General features: G+C 42.6%; 1 protein-coding gene across 4 annotated transcripts in view; it reads right to left on the reverse strand.

Moving 5' to 3' along the window:
- The window catches only part of FAM117A (family with sequence similarity 117 member A), a 50,080-nt gene that overhangs the window by 24,387 nt on the left and 1,345 nt on the right, over nucleotides 1-24,348 (reverse strand). For 2 of the 4 annotated variants that reach the window (XM_042471919.1, XM_042471918.1), the window contains exon 1: nucleotides 15,223-15,445. In XM_042471919.1, coding sequence (XP_042327853.1) covers nucleotides 15,223-15,331 — 109 coding nt within the window. In that variant the 5' untranslated portion in view covers nucleotides 15,332-15,445. Of the gene's footprint in view, nucleotides 1-15,222; nucleotides 15,446-19,481; nucleotides 19,713-21,087; nucleotides 22,139-24,348 lie in introns of those variants that run through there. The other 2 variants (XM_042471923.1, XM_042471925.1) reach the window with 2 other exon arrangements.

The following is a 24,348-nucleotide window of genomic DNA, read 5'->3' on the forward strand; positions in this document are numbered from 1 at the left end:
GAGGAGGGTGGAGTGTCCTGTTTACAGTGCAGCCCAATTATCAGCTGAGACCATTAGGGCTGGGACCAGCCAGCTCCACCTAGCTGTGTATTCTGGGACTGGCCCAAACTGTGTTCACTTGCTAAGCATCTTCTATCTGGGGCGTGAGAGAAGAGAGTTCAAGATGGAACTGCTTTGAGATAATGAAACCCTCACAATCTCAGCCCACCAGTTTGACAGCTGCCTCACATCTCCTTCTCCTCCAGCTGGGGCTGTTCCTTTTTAACTTGTTCTACTTGCATCCAAAACTCAGAAGGAATATCAGCATTCTGAACAGGGGAGGCCTATAAGGAAAAGATGGGTAGTTAGGTGCCCTTTCTCCCTCTGAATACTCATGGTGCATTGCCTCTCACTATTTTGATTTGGATAGGTAATCTGTGGTCCTCCACAATGTTGTGGGGATTTTGTTGTTGTTCGTTGTTGTTAACTGCGGTTTCAATCCACGGAGACCCTGTGGATCACAAGTCCCATTTTCACTCACCATTGGCCAGCCTGGCTGGAAGTGATGGGAAAATTAGTTAACAACAACTGGAGGACTACAGGTTAAAAGAAGTACATGCAGTGAGCTAAAAAGAAATGCTGGTGAATTTCGACATTCATTTCTTCACTGTTTACACTGTCAGCACAAGCAGGTATTTAAATTACTGCTGTTTCTCTCAACTTTCTCCCCATGCCAAGAACAAATAATTTCCCTTTGCATTAAAGTGCAGCTTACCCAATTCTCTTATTTTGGGGGAGTGGGGCTTGCTTCTAAAAAGTCGGCTTTGGAGTATAAGGATACAACTTTTAAACAAACCAACCCCTGATTCACATTCTGTGAATGGTACCATGAACAGTATTTAACATGCATACTAAGGTTGGCACCAGGAGTGGTTCACATTTAAGGTACAAATATGTTCAGGCTCTTGCATGTCTGTAATGCATAGCACCATCCCCACCCCCGCAAGTAATATTATAGCCTGGAAACAACTGTTTTAACAAAGCCAGTCATCCTCTCTCACTTGGAGGTGGTTAAGAAGCTGTTGAATACTTTTCCTCCTTGGCAGACCTTGCAACCTTCGGATGATCTGGCAAAGGCTGTTCCTGTGGGCTGTTAGGGTTGTTTTTTTAATTATTGTTTTATGCAATTGTGGGCTGGCACTTATGAAGTGTTGAAGTTTTTTTTAAATAGCATCACAAAATAAAGGTGCAAATGTTACAGAAACCACAAGTTACAAAATGGGTCATAAGGACAACTAGTTTCTGTAAACTATATTAAGAGAATCAGGAGCTCTAATGCAAAGTCAGCTGCAATTAATAACCTAAGGAAGTTGTCCCCAAGTATAGCAAGTGCCAGATGGTTCTGCTACAGTAATTTCATATTGTATGTCACTTGGTGCCAAATAGGTTGGGGGTCCACATTTTGGGCTATGAGGTCAAGTAAACAAAATCTTAATTTATGATATATGCAGCTCAGGCTTAATAACGCTCAAAAACTGTTTCTGCATTGCATCCTGGAATCTCTGAAGGCTAAAAGGACATCTTATTGACTTTTCATGGGCCTACAGCATATTACAATGAAGTCTGCAGTCAGAAATGGTAAATTCCAAGACAGGATAAATGTTATGAGAAGCTATCAAACAAAGTTTACAAACGTATAAGGGGAACAATAGTAGCCAAGGATGTAACAAGGATATTGTAAAATTTTCCAATGTAGACTGGGTATGATAATTACCAGGAAACTGAAAGCTCTGACTATATCTGACACCCATAGCAAAAGAAAATGTAATCACTAATTTACTCTGAAAAGACTGCCAAGAACAAAGGCAGTGAGCTCAGATTTCAGGTACCATGAATTCCAGAATGACTGCTGTTCACCCTTAACTCTAGGCCAGGGGTTCCCAACCTGTGCTCTGAGGATCCCTTAGGGCTCTGCGTGCACTTCCCAGGTGCTCTGCGGCTGCTTTGGGAAAATGAAAGAAATAAAAATTGAATTGAAATTAAAGAATAAGAATATATTCTTATACAGTGGACCCTTGCTTTACAGAGGGGATCCATTCTGGACCCCCCTGCATAAAGCTAATTCAGCGCATATGCAAGCCCCATTTAAATGAACACCACAGGCACACACATCATTCATCTAAATGGGGCTTCCCGTCCGTGTGACCGCAAGTCCATGTATGGGAAGCCTGCATATGGGACAGGCTGCCCGACTATATATACTCCTAAACACTATTGACTTATAAGACATAGGGTAGACTTATAAGACAAGGGCCTCGCAAGTCAAAATGGTTGGGAACTCTTACTCTAGGCCAATCTTCCCCAACCTGGAGGTATCCATGTGTTTTAATTCCTGGTGGCCAATAACCAGGGATTATGGAATTTGTAGTACAAAACACCTGAGTCTTAATAGTTCTCTGCCCATGCAATGGTAAGAACATTTAGCTCAAAGCAAAGACTATTTTGGCTCCCCCCCCAAAGCCTCTTTGTAGGAGAAACGCCAACATTTGTTCACAATATAAAGCTCTATTCCACCAGCTCCATGCAGCTATGTCCACCCACACCAAAGCAGACTGGAATTTTGTCTTTCAGCATCCAAACAATCTCACTCTGCCAAGAATACACCCAGTGTGCTCCATTTATCAAAGATCATCCCAACCAACTCACCCCCCCCCCCCAAATCTAGCCAACCTGCCTGGTAATTCCAAAAACAAAGGCTTTTACTTGCTGAGTACTTGAGCGGGTGTGCACAGCACCTAGGCAGCAAGAAAACTATTTGGCAGAGATGCTTCAATGAAAAGCCCAAGCTTTGGATGGATGAGTCACCTCAGTTTTTAGCACCAAGTTCCTGAAAAGTGAAATATTGCTTCAATGTTCTGTAAACCAGGGAGTGGAAGAAATTTTCCTTCACCCTGGTGAGAAGAGGAATGGCTGCCAGTTCCTGGCCAGTCACAGTCCCAACGCTTCATTTTACTATTTTCCACAGCCTACTTTCTACCAGTTTGTTAGCTTGCAGGGACAGGGTGACAATTCTGTTGCTGTGTAACAGCATCACTGGTTTTGAGGCAGAAACCTGAAGGCACCACAGTTAATGGTAAGGGCTCAAAATGGCAGCTATCATACCCAGAGATTCCATTTTTTTTGCTCCTAGGAATATGGAAATACAGCAGAATGGACCAGGGAGGGGGACACATAGAGGTAACTCTCCATCCAAATCCATGGAACTCAGGAGCTGAAATGGGTTAGTTTAAATTGGGCAACAAATGAAGCAAATATGATTTTAATTTTTTCTCTGCTGGAGCAAGCTCTGTCCCAGGACAAACACATATGGCTACCTCACTGAACGACACTCTCCCCACTGGTCTGGCTGGAACCAGCAACTATTTGGCTTTTTCCTCTCAAAGAACTATCTCCATCCAACAGCCACTCTACCCGGTTAAGGCAGCCTCCAGTGTCAGATCAATTGCTATTAATTCTTAAGACGGGAAGTGCCATTCTCCTGTAATTCTCTTAAGATATTTCATTAGGCAATATTGGGAAAGAGTTTATTTCTCATATTTCTAAGCTATTCTACCAAAATAAATAAATAGTTCAGGCAAGGATGCAATCAAGGGAAACAGATTAAACACAGTGTTGGGTGATAGCTTTATTGAGACCAACCAAAATGCCACAGAAGCAAACACACTTTTAGGTCCTTCACAACTTTTTGATAGGCTATGTGATATCAAAAAAATAGTGGAAGGGCAAAGTATAAGTAGCCCATTAGGCCAGACGTTGTGGCCGTGAGTCTTCACTTATGGTTCATTCCCAAAATAGAGGCTGTGGAATGAATGATTGATAAACTAGTAAGATGGGAAAGTAACTAGTTATATCTGCCAAGGCATCCTAGGATGCAGAATAAATGGCGCAAGTTGCAATTTCAGAAAGCACAAAGATTGGCTATGACTGGTAGCCTTGGGTGGAACAACACAGGTTCCTGAGTTGGCACATAGTTGGAACACAAGAAACAGGATAGTCTTATATAAGCAAAGCTGGAGATAACTTTTTAACCCAGTGCAGCACATAAAAGTTAACTGAAGTCAAACTGAGTTTTCCTTGTTGTTAGAAAGGATGGGATCAGTGAAGAATCTCCTTTCAGACAATAGAAAATCTTCCCTTGGTGATATATTCCTAATTTGGCTTCAATTGACTTTTAAAAACATAATTTAAGATCAATTTACAATAGAACCAGAGACATCACCCATAAGATATCATAAAATAAACAATGTTAAGTCAGAGGCAAGGTGTATTACTAAGAGCCCAAAACTTGGGTAAATAGCTATGCCTTAACTTGGTGTCAAAATGAGACATAAATACCAGCACCCACACCGATCAGGCCTTGTGGGGGGGGGGAGGATTTCACAAACAGGTTGCCAGAGACAGGAAGCAGTTGACATTGTATGTCTACGGAATTATAAACCATTATTTTAGATTGTGAACAACCTTGAATGTTTTGGAAGAAAGACAGTACATGAAAGTAGCAAGTTGTAGCGTCCACAATTTAAAGCATCAAATTTAAGACTGAAAATAGATAGGACTAAGTCTAGTAATCCATTTGAGCAACATGAGAAGTTTATCCTGAGCATTCGCCAAGTGCCTTCCTGAGGAAGCACAGCCATTCCCACATATCCTAGATATTTTGAAGCACACAGTGGAAACTTGAGTACTAGAATCTTTGTTTCTGCAGAACTATGTCATCAAGCTTTCCCTTAAACAGGTGTAAGGAAGCCAGTGCTTTCTAGATTATAGTATGAATCTGCAAAAGCTGTGGCCAGCATGATCAATAGTTATGGATTCTGGGAATTGTAATCCAAAGTATGGGTGAATAGAAGTAGATTTTCTACTTCTGGCACCAAATGCTGAAATCGCTGGAAAAAAGAATGCAATCATACCTAATCCTGTAGGCTGCATCCTCCTTCACTGAGGGCCATGGGGCAGTTGAGGTTTGAACCAAGCTGATTAAGAATCAGAATATGCAACAACGGTAATATACCAGATCAGACAGAACTATTTTCATTGTGGAATAACTAAATTCTCCACTCTTCCAGGCCAATGCCTGATCAGGATCTGAACTCTGTATTTAAAAACTGTCAGCCAGATTTTAAGCCATCTGTGCAATGATCGTGCCAGACAAAACGACTTGGTTTCTACCCCAGTACATTGGAGGGTACTCCAAGTGTAGAAATGAATGACTTGGATCTAAGATGCAGGAAATAAGTTGACTGCTTTTTTCCAGTTTAGAGAAATGAGGGAAATTAATGAGTGCTCATGGAACCGTTTTATTCAGCTGAGCCTGAGATGGAGACAAAGTCTACCTTTTCCAGCTTAGTGAAAAACAAGATCACAGTTGAGATTATAGCCTTTATTACAGCTATCCCACAACTGTGTACCGAATTTGTTTACTGAGAATTAAATTCCCCAGCAAAAAGCAGAGGATTGTTCAGCATCCATTGCTCATTTCCTCCTGTTTAGGTATATCTAATGAAAAGGAAAGCAAAGAAACAAAAAACAAGAATGTAACCTAGCTTCCTTGTACAAAAAAAGAATGAAAGCAGAACTACAAGTTCTGCTGGAGATTCATATTATGTAAGCTTAGCATTTTTGGTTTTTGAGGGGGGCAGCTGTGAAAAAGAAAGATGCAACCGAGAAGTCATAGCAGATAGCTCAGTTGCTTTCTTACTCATTGCCCCTCCAAACTGGTCTTTCCCCCCCCAAGAAATTCCAGTGTGTGAGCAGGAGAGGCACAGAAACATTTCAAAGCAGCTGTGCTATAACCATCCTAGCACAGGTGTGTAGAGAAAAAGGATGATGCATATTTTACCTGTAGTGTTTTAAATCTCCCTGGTAAATATGCTCTAGAGAGCGAGCAAAACATAGTAGTTTCAGGGTTGGACTACAACTCTGGAGACCAGGATTTGCTCAGCCATGAAACCTACTGGGTTACCCTGGGCAAGTCACATGCTCTCAGCCTCAAGGGAAGGCAATGAGAAACCTCCTCTGGACATATCTTGCCATGAAAATCCCTTAGGGCCACCATAAGTCAGAAACGACTTGAAGACACACAACAACAAAATATGCTTTACCTGGGTGGGAAAAAGTGAAGAGAAATGCTGTCAGGCTTTTGGCAAACTTTGGCTTATAAGGTAACAATAATAATAAATTTTATTTGTATACTGCTTTTCCAAAGATCAAAGTGGTTTACAGTCGATAAAACCAAGTACAACACATTTCATAAAAATCCATATTACAAATATACAATATATAACATTAAAAACTCCAACACAATCATTCAAAGGGTAAAGCAGAGAATTGATGGCAACAGAATACACAGCTTAATTCTTCAGGGGGGAGGCTTGACAAAAGAGAAGGGTTTTCAATCTCTTTTTAAATGTTTCTAGGGGGGTCGTCAGACGGAGCTCCTTGGGAAGATTATAAAGTAGAGCTGAGAATTATTCTCTGACCAAGACCACTTATACTTAAAGGCAAAAAGGTACAATTGCAATGTCTGTGAGCACTCCTTAGCACTACTGCGGGTCAGTCTCTGGTTATGGGTTCAGCAATAAGTTTTAAACCATTTAATCTATTTATACATGTCATTGTGTACCTTCACTTATAGCAACTATAAGGTGACCATCACAGGGCTTTTCCTTGCCTTTCTCTGAGGCAGAGAATATGACTTGCTCAAGGTCATCTAGTGAGTTTCCATGGCTGAGCAGGGACTCTACCCCTAGTCTCCCCAGTATTCTAGTCCAACATGTAAACCACTATACCCCACTGGCTCTTCAGATACATGAATATAAATGGATGAAGACAAGGACTGAAGGCCACCACTTTAATCTGCATACACAATCTCTTCAAATGAAGAGGCACACAGATGTACAAACTCAGGACTGCACACACCACCACAGGTGTCAGCCAAGGAGACCACAGCTCTAGAACAGAAGCACTTGGTTAGATTTGTTCTTTGTGGCTGCTTACAGAATGTAGAGGGAAGGGGGACTCTTGCACCTGCTTTTCTAGTCCTCTTTTTACAAGTTAGAGAGCAGGGATACAAACTACTACAGGTACACAAGCTGAGAGCATAGGTGTGTATGTAACTTGACCCCACCTACAGTAATTCCATGCAGGCACAAGTTTATAGGCTGCCATCTGGCCTCTTGATTTAATACAATGCCCTAAACTCTTAGCCATAAACATTCCAAGTGTGGAGAGAAAAGAACAGCCATGCAGTTCTGAACACAATACTACTGCAAGGTTAATTGAAAGGAAACTCCACATAATCTAAGGTAGGTGGGCTGATAAACAGTTTTTATGATGGAGTGGCAATTGGCCAGAATTGTGTCAAATATTAAAGTTGCTCCTTTATTATCTGGCTGTAACATAGCATATAACTGATTTTATGGTAGGCTTGGCTAGGGGGTGGAGGGGGAGCTGGCAGCTGAAAAGATGTATTTATCATCTGGTGATAGGCAGCTGGCAGATGTATATCTTTCTGCTTTCAAACTATCTGGAGAGCCAGCATCACCACAGGGATGGTAGGGCTACTTGCAAGAGAGGGAAGGAAAGGCACCAAGGGCTGGAATGCCTTCCATGTAACATTTGAGAGCATTTTTATCCTTGATGTTTTGTAAGGCAGGCTTTTCTACTATCTCTACAAGAAAGCAGTATGTTATCTATTGAAAAAGGGGGGTGGTGGGCTTAGACAAGGAGATATGGAGAGTTGTATTTCCCATTTGGCAAGAATGCAATGTGATTCTTGGTTGCAGATCTCCAGAAACAAGAGAAGTGGATTTTCTCTCTCTCTAAAAACCAGATTTTCTACCTGAGATAAACAGAGGGGCATCTGGAGGATTAACAACCACTTCAAAGAAGACAAGGTTAGCAAGAGATTAATGAAGAGCAAAGAGTTGGAGTAATCTAAAATGTTTTAATAAGAGAATGGAAGAGGTGTGGTAACTGGACTTGCCTAATTTAGTTCATCATTGTCCAGAGATATTTTCAACTCTTTGACACAGTTCCCTTGTGTAGGATGGGATTTAAGCAACCAACAACTATCCCATTTCACTCCTCTTCTCCTTCATGCATTTTGCCTTTTACTGCTTTTAAGAAATAGTAGCAGAAAAATCAGGTTTCCTGTGGCTAAAACCATTATCAAATTAGGATAGACCCTATCTTTTGGGAGAACTAATTTGGCAGCCAGTTCTCTTCCTCTGCCTACATAAGAGCTTTATCACTAGCACTAACCCACCCATTTATCCTATGAGAATGAAGACGTATTGCTGAAAGCCTGTAATATTTCCAAAAACAGCAGCTGGGATTTCCTCTTCCCATTTCCATTCTTATTCTTCCATGTCTTCATGGCTGTTAATCATCAGTTGGAAAGGGGAAGGGAACTCAAAAGCTAGGAAAGGTTCCTATTTTGAACTGTTAATTCCCCAAATCTCCCAACCAGCATGATTAGTGGGACAGAATTCTGGGAATCATAGTTCAAAATTAATAACATTGCCTGGCTTTGCAGAAACGATCACCATAACCAGTATTAGACAGTTGTCAAAGATGAGAAAATCATCAGAATTTGGAACACTAATTGCGGAATTCATCCAGGGACCAGATGTCTCAGTTCCTCTGAATTTGTCTGCAAGTTCAAACTGTATAACCCATGCATATTCACTATGGAGGCAGACTGTTGAGATCAATCCTAATCATTTTTACACAGCAGCACACATTGATCTGTTTCTTCTCTAACCAACCACTACAGGCTTTCTAAAGCCAAGACAGGTACAGCAGCGGATAAGCAGCTTGGCAGCGGAAGCTGTGGGCCTGCTCACACCCACTTCCCTCCCTCCCTGTTCTTGCATAGCTCCTACACCCCATGCTGGAACAAAAACACAGCCTGAGCCTTTTGCATCTGTCAGCACCAGCCACAGAAAGTATTTGCTACTTGCTCTAGATAAGGTCAAGCACAGTAATGATTTTAGGTTATGATTTGACAGCCATACCATTTTGAACTGCCATTTCCAGAATTTCATAGGGGCCATGCTGATGAGAAAGTATTGGAGTTATAGTGCAAAGGATCTTATCCAGGCCCTCCCTAAACACACAAGATAGACCGTGACACCCTGCTCAGAAAAATGAAGCTGTAAACCAGCTTCACATGTGAGCTTAGTACCTGATTTCCCATCTCGCTATATTCCCTCATTTCTACCCACTAAGCCTGACATTTAAATAACTTCACATGCCTCCAAGGCAATTCACATACTTTCTCTGGCAGACCAACAAAAACTTTTTGCAAATGTAGTCATTTATCAAGGCCTTGATTTTTTCTTAACAACACAAAACCTCAGCTCTGAACCAGTGTATTAACATCAGCATTGGTGATGGAATTTGATAATGAAAGGGTATAATGGATATGCAAGACTCTGAATCCAAGGGATCTTTTCTCATTGAAAACAGATGGCTCTTACTAGCTTAACCTGAACAGGCAGGCAGGCAACCTCTAGAGGCCTATATCTTATAACACACTAATCTTTTGTCAGAGCACTGTGGACCTCTGAATCAATCCCATTCTAACAGCAACACCAACAACAGTTTCCTATGCAAAAACAAGAAGAAAACATAATCAATTTATGCCTAAAACTCAGATGGGCCATGCATAGTGTGCATGCTACAAAAGGAACAGAGAAACTTAGGGAACAGAGCAGGAGGAATACAGATGAGTATTCAACATCCATATGACATCCTTCTCATTTTTCAACCAGGATCTCCCACCTCAAATCCAATATTTCAATCTGCTGGAAACATGTCTAGTTTGATAAATATCTTTTTTCATCATTTAGTCTTACCAATGATAGAGAAAATCCACATTTATATGTTCCCCTTTAAACAAATAAGCACACAACATTAATTCAAGCCATTTGTTCATGGGAACATTACTAGCCAGGATCCCCTGCCAACTTCCCTAGGATGCATCCATCCAAAAGAGAGCTGAGGGGGTCACTCCACCCCAAGAATGGAAAACACAAGGAAGCTTTGGCCCTGAGTCTGCAAGATCTGAGCAGGGCTGGTGATGATAGGGTGACCTGGAGGTCTCTCATTCATAGGGTCACCATAAGTCAAAGTCATCTTGACAGCAGCAACTGCCTCTTTAGAAAACAGCAAGAGGGGATGTGTGTACATGCAGTCAACAAGAGTCCGCAAGGAATTAATGGAAAGCAGAGGACAAATCTAGCAAGCATCCACCCCACAGGGCTTTGTGGAACACATCCTTGCTGGAGCAGAAAGGAGGATGTGGTAATGGTTGGAAATGTGTCAGCTAGTTGAAGTAAATTCAAAATTTATTGAAAATTCATCTTTCCCACAGCATACTTACTTTTCTAGAAAAAATATACACAATTCCGATGGTGAAGCGTAAGTATACAACAATTTTTCAACTGAGTGCACATCAGTATATTTAGAGAAAAGCTTTCTCTAAACAAAAGATATATATATTAGTAATTATATGGATAGCAAGTAGGCCTTATAGTAGGGTGGGCAACTATGAGCCTTTAGGGTTTTCCCCCCCTTACCATCCCCATCAGCCTTGGCCAGCACAGCCAATGGTGAGGGAGTCTGGGAACTGTGCAGTCCAGAGATGATTACAGGGCCAAAACTGCCCATCCTTGCATTACAGCAGGACACTAGTATTTCTGGACACAACAGTGCACTTTACTGTTTACATTAAGTTTCTTTCCTTGGCACTGAAAATGATCCATTTGTCAATTAGTAATTGAATAGCCACTGATCAGAGACCATTCTGGTTGCTGTGCTGCCCAGAGAAGCTTAGCCAAATTATTGTAAATGGCTGTGGATCAAGAACAACAAATACCCTTTTATCAGCCAGCAATCTGGTTTTATTAATTTCCCCAAAGTCATAAAATGAGGAAACTCAACCGATAAGCCTATTAAGTGGTAAATAACAAGCACTCTAATAAACTGTGTTATCTTTCACCTATTATAGATACTAGTGATGGATACCCTGTTTTAAAGCCAACCCTGCATTTGGTATGGTCAGATCAGAGTTCACTGAGATTCCTGCATTAATTGTATAGGCAAGTATATGGTGACTTTTTCCAAAGATGCAAACACTGTTTCAAAGATTTTGACTTGAAAGCTAATTAAAAAGCCTTGCAAAGCTTCAGCTGCTAGATCAAGATATAGCTCTTAAGACCTTCACTCTTTTTGCCTGCAAACTAAGGAGGAAGTGCCAAAACTAATGTACACAGATAAACAATCCAATATATTTCAGTGTACTATCTAGCCAACTTTAAAAATGCTGTAACAAAGAACCTTAACCTTTAGTTTTGGTGGGTGTATGCTTGAATGAACACATACATTTCCTGTAAGAGTATAACATGAGAGAACAATTCACTGTTTTCACTGTTATGTGTTGGGGACTTCAAACACAGGAGGATAAGTCTAAATGTTTTGTTCAAGGAGCCTGCAAAAAGTGTCTAGATACCCGAGGCACTCAGTGTGATTAAACAAATACCTCTTCGTTCTCCCCTTTAAAACAGATGCAAGTCAAACCAAGTAAAATTATTAAACTGTGTGCTTCTCCCCATAGCTTACATAGTGTTTAGCTTCCTCAGGCCATGACAAATAGTGGCTTATACACCCTGAAGAAGAATTATGAGGAAGGGAACAAGTCTGAGGTTGCCACAGCCACAAAAAATCCTTCAGTTCATAACTACCACTGGTCAATCAATCATGCAACTGTAGAAACAGCTTCTTTTCTGTTCTTTGCAAGAGATCACTTAAACAGGCCACTAGCAAAGAAAGAAATACTAGCAAAGGAATAATACTTGCTAACATTTCATCAAATACTCAGATAGGGCTGGCACTCAGAAGAGAACTGCACAGTGGAAATGCAGGCAAAGGAAGACAGAATGGCTGTATCTCACCCTTTCAAAAATACTATCCTGAGTACCACCCCACTCCAAATTACATGGAGTGCCACTGAACCATCCAAATGTTGGCCTGCAATTCTCATCAGCCCCACAACACTGGTGATGGTGATGGATAGGTGGGAGTTGCAGCTCAGCGAAAGTGGAAAAACTGCAAACACTACTTTTTTAACCTAAAATACCACCTCTCTAGGAATCTTTAGGTCCTCCAGCATAACTCTGTGGTCAATGTCAGCCAAAAACAAACCATAGAATCATGCTGGAGGACCTAGAAATGCCTAGAGAAGTCTTTTCTTCAGTGATCTCTAGAGATCCTCCAGTGCAACTCTATGGTCAATTTCCAGCAGAATCTCTCTGGAGGACCTAGGGATTCCTAGAGAAGACATATTAATCAAATCCACAAATAATCAAACCCGCAAAAGCCAAAGCTGCAAATGTGGAGGGCCAGCTGCATATTCAAGCCATGGATGGTTTAATCCATGGATAAAAAAAGGCGTGGATTCACAGGGCCCACTCTATACTGACTGTTTTTTTCTCTCCATCTCATAATGCTAATCATCTGCCCCTGGCTACACAATCTAAGCCTGCTTTTTTATATTGCCTTTATTTGTACTGCCATCTAGGTCCTTCTGTGTTCAGACATTTGCAGAAGTTGACCCTTTTCGCTGCCAGTTTCAACCAGGCCCCATTTTCACAGCCTGGTGAAGTCTCCCAATGCTCATTTCTAGCCTTGAACTACTGTATTCCCATCTTACTTGACCCATTTTCTTATACATCGGCTGCTTGCCTATTTTGGGCACAACATCAACTCGCTTTCCCCCCAGCCACAGAAAAACCTTTTCCAAAAGGAGATTCCATGCTTCTATGCATGTCTTCTACATGATAAGTGTATCACATATTTACAAAATGGCATTCATGCCATTTGCAGCCCTTAATTCCATCACCCTGTTGCTTCCTTTCCATCCCCCAATTATCTGGAGCCAACAGGAGTCAGCCAAAAAAACCCTTATTGTGGGAACACAGCTAGTTTAGACACAACCCAGATACGCCGAGATTTCTTATTAGCCCCATTATATATACGGCTAACATGGAGCTCTCTGCAGTTTACTTGGAGCTACATAATCCTAAATAATTAGATCTCTTGGGTAAACCGGAGTGACTTCACCTTTCAGGTCCTGATCACTGCTCAGTCCCATATCAACATTTGTTGTTGTCTGCCTTTAAGTCATTTCCAACTTATGGCAACACTATCACAGGGGTTTTTTTGGGGCAAGATTTGTTCAGTGGAAGTTTGCTGTGGCCTTCCCCTGAGGCTGAGAGTGTGTGACCTGCCCAATGTTGCCCAATAGGTCTCTTGGTCGAGCTGCGAATCCCACCTATACTGGCAGGCCACCATTCAGATTCTCACTAACCTCAACAAGCCTGGCTCCTGAAAATGCAATGTGTGCCTTCAAACCACAACACTTCCTTAAAACCCAGAGTTGTCTTTTTAGGGTGAGGGACTATAGAATCATAGAGTTGGAAGAAACCACAAGGGCTATCCAGTCCAACCCCATTCTGCCATGCAGGAACTCTCAGTCAAAGCATCCCCAATGACAGATGGCCATCCAGCCTCTGCTTAAAGACCTCTAAGGAAGGAGACTCCACTACACTCCGAGGAAGGAGTTTGTTCCACTGTCGAACAGCCCTGACTGTCAGGAGGTTCCTCCTAATGTTGAGGTGGACTCTCACTAGACAGCCACCTTGGTGTAGTGGTTTGAGCGTTGGACTATGACTCTGGAAACCAGGGTTCGAATCCCAGCCCTGCAAACCCACTGGTCGACCTTGGGCCAGCCACACTCTCTTAGCCTCAGAAGATGGCCATGACAAACCCTTTCTGAAGAAATCCTGCCAAGAAAGCCCCATAGTAAGCTCCCCTTGAGGTCTCCAAAGGGAGCCAGTGTGGCATAGTGGTTTATTTATACAGCATTGGACTAGGACACTAGGAGACATGGGTTCGAATCCTGACCTGACTGAAGACCCTGGGTTTGAGCCAGGTTGCTTTATTTTTTAAGATATCTGGGTGACTTTGGACAAGTCACACTCTCTCAGCCTCAGAGGATGGAAATGGCAAATCCCCCTCTGAAGAAACTTGGCCAAGAAAACATCACAATAGTTTCACTCTCAGTGGACAACAACCTGAAGGCACACAACAGGAACTTAGTGACCAGATGTCCTCCTTTTCCAGGACATGTCCTACATTCCAGTCTTCTGTCTGGGAGGAATTTTGAGATGTCCTCCATTCTGAGCATGACTAAGAAGCATGAATTTAGACTGATGTTAGTGTTTTTAGCATTCATTTTGCAACGTCCTACATTTATCCTGAACATCTACTGAGGGTGACCTTATTGTGACATTTTCTTGGCCAAGTTGCTTCAGAGGAGGGTTTGTCATTGCCATTCTTTGAGGCTGAGAGAGTGTGACTTGCCTAAAAGCTTACCTTTACAGTTTGTACAGTTATCCTGAACATCCTACATTTTGGCTGTGCCATGCCCTCCATCTGGTTATCCTGGGAGTTGTAGTCCCCCCAAATTAAACCTTTGTTGACCTCTTCTCACAACCCTTTTCTCAAAGGAAAGCACATGAGACACCATCAGAGACCAGGGCTCTGTCATGAAACCCACTGGGTGACCTTGGGCAAGTCACACTCTCTCAGCCTCGGGGGAAGGCAATGGCCAACCTCCTCTGGAGGGAACTTGCCAAGAACACTTTCCATGAGTCAGAAATGACTTGAAGGCACACAACACACACAGTACACAAAACGCACTGCCCAGACACAGGCTGCATCCGCACTGCAGAAATAATCCAGTGTGAGGCCACTTTTAACTGCCATGGCTCCATGGTATGGAATTCTGGGAAGTGCAGTTTGTTGTAGCGCAACAAACTGAGTTCCACAGCATGGAGCCATGACAATGAAGGCTGCATCCATACTGGAGAAATAACCCGGTTTGGGACCGCTTTAGCTGCCCTGGCTCAAAGGCTATGGAATTCTGGGAGTTGGAGGCTCCGCTCTGGGCCCCACAACAAACTCCAACTCCCAGAATTCCATAGCAAAGAGTCAGACAAAGAGTTAAAACGTTGCCAAACTGGGTTATTTTCTCCAGTATGGATGCAGTCTAAAAGTGGTCTCAAACCGGATTACTTCTACAGTGCGGACGCAGCGACACACTCACACACCGGTTACCTGCCCGGCCCCCATCTCCGCTCCGTCGGTGCTGCTGCAGCTGGAAAGGGACGGTGGCCTTGAGCGGCTGGAGACCCCCCCGGCAATAGGAAGACGTCCCCGCTGCCATTCCCCCTTCCCAAGCCCCGCATATAAGAGAGAGAGGCGTTACGCTTTCCCTCCCCAAAAGGGTCCCTCAGGAGCAACTCTGGAGACCCTCTCCGCTCGCTCTCCCAGCGACAAGTGACGGCCGGTGGCTCCCTCCCCCTTCACGGCATGCCTTTTTAAAGGGACAGTGGGCGTGGCCTCGACCCCCCGCCGCAGCTCATTGGGGAGCGAGAGTTGGGAGGGGCGGGGCTTCAGGGCAGGACTCTCACGCGTGCTGCGCATGCTCCTTCGCTTCAGTCCCTGGCCCTCTGTGCTGTGCAGAGTGGGAGGGGAGAGAGCAAATACTGGGAAGGATAGTGGCAATACAGCATTTTATTTATGTATTTACAGCAGTGAATATTATATATTGTAAATATCTTATACTATTTTATTATAATTATTATGATTATATATATATATAGATAGAGATAATAATAATAAAATAATAATATGATGTGTGCCTTCAGGTTGCCTCCAATTCATGACCATTCTGTCATGGGGTTTCCTTGATAAGATTGGTTTAGAGAAGGCTTGCCATTGCCATCCTCTGAGGCTGAGAGAGTGTGACTTGCCCAAGGTCACCCAACTGGTTTACATGTCTGAGCCAGGATTGGAACCCAGGTCTCCAGAGTCATAGTCTGACGCTCAAAACCACTAAGCTACACTGGCTCCATCACTGTCATCATCATCATCATCATTTTGTGTGTCTTCAAGTCGTTTCCAGCTTATGGAGACAGGTTTCCAAGCAAATGTATCACAGGGTTTTCCTGACATGTTTCTTCTTAGGGTGTTTGCTGTTGCCATCCCCTGAGGTTGAGAGAGTGTGACCTGTCCAAGTTCACCCAGTGTGTTTACATGGCCAAGCTGGGATTTGAACCCTCTTCTCCAGAATCATACTCCAACGCTTAAACCACTACAACATGCTGGCTCTAGTCAATATGAATTACAAATATAACATTTTGTGTCCTCATCTTTGCTAACATATGCAAGTTAATGAGATGATTTCAAATTACCATTAATTGAGCTCAATTACCTAGTAAACCTTAGTGGCTCAATTACCTAGCTACCCCCATATAGATATATGGGGCAGTACATCACTTAATGGCCTAAGGACAGAGATTTCCAAACATTGGCTCTCCAGGTATTTTGGACTCTTAACTCCCAGAAGCCCCAGCCACCATGGCCAATGTCTAAGAATATAATATTATCTCATTAGAATTATATGTCTAAGAATCCTGGGAGTTGAAGTCCAAAACACCTGGAGGATCAAAGTTTTGGAAACCACCATCATAGAGCAACCTTCCTCAGCTTGACGTCTTCCCAATGAACTGGACTATGCTTTTAGTCTCCCCAGCCAGTGTGGTTGTTGAGCTCCATATGAAAAACAACACAAACATTTCCTTCCACTTAGGAAAAAAAAGAGTATTTGATCCTAAACACACAGCAGAAATAATCCAGTTTGAGACCACTTTAATTGCCTGGGCTCAGTGCTAGGGAATCCTGGGAATTGTAGTTTCTTGTGGCACCAGAGCTCTTTCAGATAGAGAAGGCTAAGTGTCTCTATGGTTCCAAGAATTCCCTAGCATTGAGCCAGGGTAGTTAAAGCAGTCTCAAACTGGATTATTTCTGCAGTGTGTTTTTAACTTTTGTTAGAATCACATTATATATTATTACATTTATATCTACTTTTACTCCAGTGAGCTAAAGGCAGACTACATGGCTTTCCTGCATTATTTCCTCACAACAACCCTGTGAGGTAGGTAGGTCAGGTTAAAAGTGCAGCTGGACCAAGACCAGCCAGTGGGAGAAGAAATCAAGGCCTGTTCATATTATGGAATTATAGTGGTATTATTCCACTTTAATTGCCAGGAGTCTCTCCTGTGGAATGCTGGGATTTGTAGTTCGGTGAGGCATTCTAGCTCGGGATTCTAGACACCCCTTCCCTAAAACGCCAGTCCCAGGATTCCATTGGACAGAATGATGGCAATTAAAGTGGAATTATAGGAATGTAATATTGTACAGTATAGTGAATAGGCTTCCAGTGGATCTCCAAAGTGCCACCACTCCAACTACAGTGGGCCCTTGGTATCCGCTGGGGTTTGGTTCAAGGACTCCCCCCAAAAACATATTAAATACAATAGATAGTAAAATGGTGTCCCTTATAAAAAATGGCATATCTTATATAAAATGATAAAATCAAAGCTTGCTTTTTGGAATATATATATTCATAGATGCTTGACTGTACTATACCACACTCTTTGTGTGTGTGTGTGTGTGTGTGTGTGTATGCTTTCAAATTGTTTCTGACAGATGGCCACCCTATCATGGTGACCCTATCATGGTGTTTTCTTAGCAAAATTTATTTATTCTATTATTTATTGCAATGATTTATATCCCACCTTTCTCCCATGATGGGATTCAGTTTCTTCAGAGGTGGTTTGCCATTGCCATCCTCATGCTGAGAGTGTGTGACTTGCCCAGGGTCACCCAGTGGGTTTCATGGCCAAGCTGGGACTCAAACCTTGGTTTCCAGAGTCACAGTCTAACGCTCAAACCACTACACTATGCTGGCTCCTATAAAACACTATGGCCCTGTTACCCATGCTGCTTCATATAAATTTTGGTATAAATGATAACCCTTAATGACCCCTAGATGAACTCTAACAGCCTGTCCACCATTGCCAGCAAGGCATGAGGACATGTACACACACCCCTGAGGGGCACCCACATCATTATATCTAGAGAGTCGCATAAGAGGATTATCATAGGACCAGGAAGAGCAAATGTTTGCCTTGCCTGAGGATCTTGCCCCCTCCCAGGGTCTGTTGTCCGAGCAGCTTAAGACCACTAAGACAATCAGACAGGGACATCCAGGTGAAAAGAAAGTAATTCAACACCTTTGTTCTCACCATCAAGCACCTTTGCCAGAAGCAAGATTTTGCCTATAAATACTCTCAGATTTGCCTGTTCACTGGGCCAGTCTGGATTTCAGGGGGAAGCTATGTCCCCTTGAACCCTGACCTGGCTCCTGGCTTCTGACTCCTGGCCAGTCATTCCATGGCTGAGCCTCATGCCATCCTCATCATATTCCATTTGGATTCCTGGAGGGAGTCTACATTCTGGTACGTATCACCCCAGTGATGCCTAAAATCCTATTCCATGCTAACCTATGCTTTTCCTGAGCCTTGTATGTGTGTGTGTATGCTAGTGAATCGTATGTGTTTTTCCCTTTATAAATAAATTGGTTATTAATTCTTGAAGTCTGTCTCAGTTCCATTTATTGGGATCCCCTGGTCTACTCCATATACATATCGGGAGGGCGATTTCGGTGGGCTCTTGTAGCCAGCCCCTCTTGCAATATTTGAGCTAATAACAACAATAATAAAATTCCCCTACGGACCCTTGGCTACAGCCCCATACAGCCTGCCAAAATAAAGCTGCTTCAGGTCACTTTGGGCATATGCTGTTTAAATATTGCATGCGTCCTAAGAGTCTGGAAGCTGCGCCAAAGCCATGATCCAGTCCTAAGGACTGGAGCACAGCTTTGGCGCAGCTTCCGGAGTCTTAGGACGCATGCATCATTTAAACAGCATACCTCCAAAGTGACCCGAAGCAGCTTTATTTTGGCCTGTCTGTATGGGGCCTAAAACACACAAAAACCACAAAATACACAGTGCTCATCCATCCCGCAATACAGCCTTGACAAACCCTAACATGGTCCAAGTTGTGGGATCACTGTGATGTAGAACCCAACAACTTATCTATACCATAAAGATTTTCCGGGTCCAAGAAGCATGGAGCAAGGTGAATAGGCAGAAAGGAAGGACTAAAACAGCATTAAACCAACATAAGTGCAAAGGGACAAAATTAATTAATTAATGGCCATAATACAATTGGGAGGAAAAGACAGCAATACTTCTATATAAAAGGTAAAGTACAATGGCAGCCATTTTAGATGAAGCAGCAGTTCATTGGATTGGGCTCTTCAAGCATGGAAGCTCTGCGCATGTAAAGTTGAGCAATTCATACATTTATTTCATCATCATCATTTATTTACGGTCATAGACCAAAATATAAAATACAATTAGTTACAGATAAAATTTGTAAAATTCATAAAGCAATTCAGTACCAACCTAAGTTTATTGTTCCCCTTTAACTTGCTTAGACATCTGAGGTTGCTCTGCATTCTCAAACATAACAAGGCACAGCTTCTTCTCCCGATTTTGCTTTAATTCTACTTTCAGAAGCTAAATTAGCCTTCTAAGGGCTGTGTTGGTTGTAGGCAAAGGGAGTTAGAGTCGACTCTAGCACATCTGGTGGGCAACAGGTTGGGGAAGACTACTCTGTGCTGATTACCATGCGCTCTGAAAAGAAAAAGAGGAGAAAACAAAAACAGAATTTAAAAAAGTCACGTCAGCAAAGTTTTCTGATGGCATCCCCAAGAAAATTAAATGACCAAAGATCACAATGTTGTGTTAAAATCTTTCACAGTCTGGAATGTCTGCAAGGGAGCGGGTGTGGTGGGCATATCTCCTACAGAAGCTACAGCAGACTGTCTGAAGCCCTAAGCAGATAAGACATGGATGGGGTGGGAAGGAGCGGGCTTCTGTATTTTGGCTGAACTCCAGCTTATCTGGAAAGAAGACAACTTCCTAACATAGCATGACAATGCTGCACTCCCCAACCTTTTCCCACCGGTTGCTTGTGAAGACGGACAGGTGTCAGACAAGAAAACCTTGCAGAGTGATTTATGATCCAGTCTGCCATTGGATTTAAACCAAGTTGCAGATAGTTCCTAAGGGCCAAAATGTTTCACTTCAGAGTCCTATCTTGTTTGCTTGGACATAAGTCCCATGCCTTTCAGTGCAACCTTGGGCTTGCTATGCACCAGAGTGTGACAAACTGCTACCTTAAATTATTGTGCGTATGTGTGTACGTGCCTCCAAATCACCTGTCGACTTATGGCAACCCCATTAATTCATATGGTTCTTTAGGCAAGAAATATTAGGAACAGGCAGAGATAATAACTTTCCGTAAAACATCTTTTGTCAGAGGTTGTCTCCATTTCTAATCTTGCCATTTGCAAAAGCATTGCTCCTTTCCTCCAGCAAGAATTAAGTTGCGTTTTATAGTCTAAACACAAGGAAGAGTGCTTTTTTCTCTTGGAAAATACCAGCATACCTCAGTTAACAAAGCCTTAAACAAAGAAGCTCCTTTTCACAAAGTCCTTTTACAGCTGTGCAGCCCCACCTTTCTCACTCATCCTCTGTCTAGCTAGATTACTTTTTAGCAGCACTGGCATTGGGAGGATGAGGAAGGAGACACTTGAGAAACAGATTTTGGTGTCTGGTTTAAGCAGCCTGTCTGCAGTAAACAACCCAATAAAGCTTGAGCAGTCAGGTGTGCCAACCTACAAGCAAAGTAAATGGCAACTGCCTCCAGAATCCCCAAGAGAGCATAACTGAAAAGCAAAAGGGAGAGAAAGGAGGGATAGCAGATAAGCCTGCACCATGTGTTCCCTCCAGAATGTTAAAGAAGCATAGATTTATAAATTTGGCCACAAAAATGAAATCATAAGAATAATTAAGGTTGGTGAAAGAAAAAGAAAAACTCCTAGATGTATTTTGGAAGATGCTTCCAAATGGTATTTGCTTACTTATGCAAAGCATACCTGACCTGGTTATTTAATTTCACACATGCATATGGTTAATTTTTAATTGAAAGATTGCTGAAACAAACCTTCCTTGACAACTCCTCAGGACACAACATACTGTGTCTGCCCCACTCCGTAGTAGTTTTCTTTATAAGTTTTATTTTCCAAAGAAGTTCCTCAAAAATAAACCAAAACCAGTTATTATTAATCCTTATTTATATAGTAAGCTAAGCTAAATACTTAGTATTAATAATAATAATAAAATTTATTTCTATTTCCCGCCTCTCCCTGCAGATCCAGAAAACTGAGAGATTTTCTTCTGTACAAGAATGGCCAATCTCCCTTCCTCACAAAGGAGAGAACCACCCCGCCATTTGCTAGAATCTAGAAGCTGAGATTGCTAAATGAGAGCTGCCAGTCATGTGCACAGAAAGATAACCTTTGGTGGATGTGGGATGGCCATGAAAAGGAAGGAAAACCAAAAACACAAGGGTCAACCACAGGAGTGCTTGCAGAAAGAGATGTGCTGGAAAAGGATTGGCTTTCCCATCTTGTTGCAAGATGAGATAGAAAAAATGGTTTTCGATTCTTTTGAAAGAATTCCAGCTTTAAACAGAGTTGTTTCACACTTGCTTCTGCTGCTAGAAGCCACACTAGAGGCTAAGGGCATGATTACTACCTCCCCAAGTGACCAGGATTGCAGGGAATTTCCTCTAATGTTAAAGTTAATAAATAAATAAATTTCCACACTAGTTGGAAGGGGATGATACGTAAGACACACCTACCTGCCTTACATCAGTCCAAAAACTGATAAACAGTTGAGAAAAGTTACTTTTGGGGATTACAACTACTTGAGTCTCACTGTCACTTCGGCTAATGGCTAGGCTAAAAAATTCTAGAAGCTGTAGTCTAAATGTGACTGCTCCCAACTCTGAAACACATTTCCGGTGGGTTACAGACTGCCAGAAAGTACGCGACGAGCGCGTACTAGGGTTAGGAAGGGGCAGTGCTTCCGCATCTCCTAACTCTAGTATGCGTTCCACACGTAGAAAATGGCAGTGGCTGTTCCACATGGCCGAAGCCATCACTACGTCATGACCGCGCCGCCAAGCGAGGCAGCGCGGTTGTGATGTATTGGGGCCGTGCCAGGGCGCCTAGGGCGCCCTTTCCGCAACCCCGGAAGGAGCTCCGTTTCAGAGCTCCTTTTGGGTTTGCATCACTGGGCGCAGCCTTCAGACAGCTACGCCAGGGACGCAGAGGAGAAAGGGGCCAAGCGGCCCCTTTCTCCTCCTCTCCGCCGTCGACGGGTGTCCTTGGGGCTTGAAGCCCCAAGGACACTCCTTTCCAGGCCACGGGGAAGCGGCCTTTTGCAGCTTCCCCGCAGCCTGGAAAGCGGCTGATCAGGGCCTCGGAGGCTGCCGGTCTGGCAGCTGAGGCCCTGATACAGCGGGGAAAGGGGTGGGTGCATGCTGCCCCAAATGGGCGGTGTGTAACCCGCCTCTGTCTCTCACCAAATGTTTGTGAGGTCCCCTCATGCTAAGATAATTTCATATAAGACCTGTGGTACCCAAGAGGCCAGCCCATGTAACAGGCCAGAAGCAACTCTTAGGAGGGCAAGGAGGATTGTCCCAATGATTCAAGATTTCCAAAACAATGACTTCACACCAGTAACCAGTGTGAGCAGCTGAATCTAATGTAAGAAAAAGGACTCTTTGGATTCAGCTAAGAAATGTGCTAGATTGCTTTTTCATTTGGTCTTTTTAATACTTTATGTGGGGCAATCTGTAGCCCTCCAGCTGTTATTGGCTGCACACTCATATTAATAAATGGGCCTTCCATTGTCTTAATTCTTAGGTATGTGGTACCATTTGTTAGGTCCAAAACACACAGCAGAAATAATCCAGTTTGAGGCTGATTTAACTGCCCTGGTTCAATGCTAGGGAATTCAGGGAACTGTAATTTTGTGAGACATCTAGCCTTCTCTGCCAGAGAGCTGTGGTGCCACAATAAACTACAATTGCCAGGATTCCCTAGCACTGAGGCAGGGCAGTTAAAGTGGTCTCAAACAGGACTGTTTCTGCAGTGTGTTTTGGACCTTAGCTACCAAAATGTTTGTCTCTTGTTAAAGCACACTTTATATGTTAAAGTGCTGTGCCAATATATGCATTTTATAAAAATAAAAGAAGTGAAAGCCTCCTTAGGATTTGATGGCTTTATCTCAAAAGTAAGTTAAAGACCCAGTTTGTGTCTAATGTACATTTTTGACCCTACCATGGAGAATGCTGTTAGGTGATCTTGCACCAGATCAAGATGTTACGTTGTCCATGGCCTTACTCCTGGTTAAGTCCCACCTCCCATGTTGGGGCTATGAACTCTACATAAGTCAACTCAGCTGCACTGTACATTTGAACTCTACAGGTGGCAAGAGATGGGGTTTGCGTAGGAGAAGGTTATCTCTATGTTGTAGCCATAATACAGCAATCACATCTGGCAAAAAACAAGGCTACACTTCAAATAGAACAGACTGCACACATTGATGGGTAAGATTCAGTGCATACTATATATGCAAAATACAAAAATGTTGGTTAAACCTTTTTTTGGTGGGGGGAGGACTATGTAATCTCCTGAATTCCCTCGCTTTGCTAACTGTGGAATTCTGGGAAATGGAGAAAAAAGAAAGAAAAAGAAAGATTTTCCAGATTCTACAAAAGACAGCAAATGTCGCCCTGACTGCTCCCTAGAGAATGAGCCTGTTTGCATATTTTTTTAATTAGTATTTTAAATGTTTTAAAGAAAAAAAATGTAACCAGCAAACAATGCATCAACAAGCCATTGCCATGATGTATATTGAGTTTGTGTTTCCTGACTATCAGCTAAAATGTCCAGCTGACAAAATTACAATGGAGTATCTTTCAAAAACCAGCGCGTAATAAAGAGGGAAAGACTGGCATTTTAATTTGATTAACTATTAAAATAGTATTGTGTAGATTCTGGAAGGGCCTTGATTATCTCTAGAAGCCCATATTCTTTCAGTTAATTTCCCCCAGTTCCCAGAAGTCCATAGCACTGAGCCATATCAGTTAAAGGTCCAAAACACACTGCAAAAATAATCCACTTTGAGACCGCTTTAACTGCCCTGACTCAGTGCTACAGAATACTGGGAACTGTAGTTTTGTGAGATATTTAGCCTTCTCTGTCAGAAAGAGCTCTGGTGTCACAACAAACTACAATTCCCAGGATTCCCTAGCACTGACCCAGGGCAGTTAAAGTGGTCTCAAAGTGGATTATTTCTGCAATGTGTTTTGGACCTTTAACTGATATGCTATGGAATTCTGGGAAATGGGAAA

The sequence above is a fragment of the Sceloporus undulatus genome, chromosome 6 (genome assembly GCF_019175285.1).
Source record: "Sceloporus undulatus isolate JIND9_A2432 ecotype Alabama chromosome 6, SceUnd_v1.1, whole genome shotgun sequence".
In the NCBI taxonomy this organism is placed as follows: domain Eukaryota; kingdom Metazoa; phylum Chordata; class Lepidosauria; order Squamata; family Phrynosomatidae; genus Sceloporus; species Sceloporus undulatus.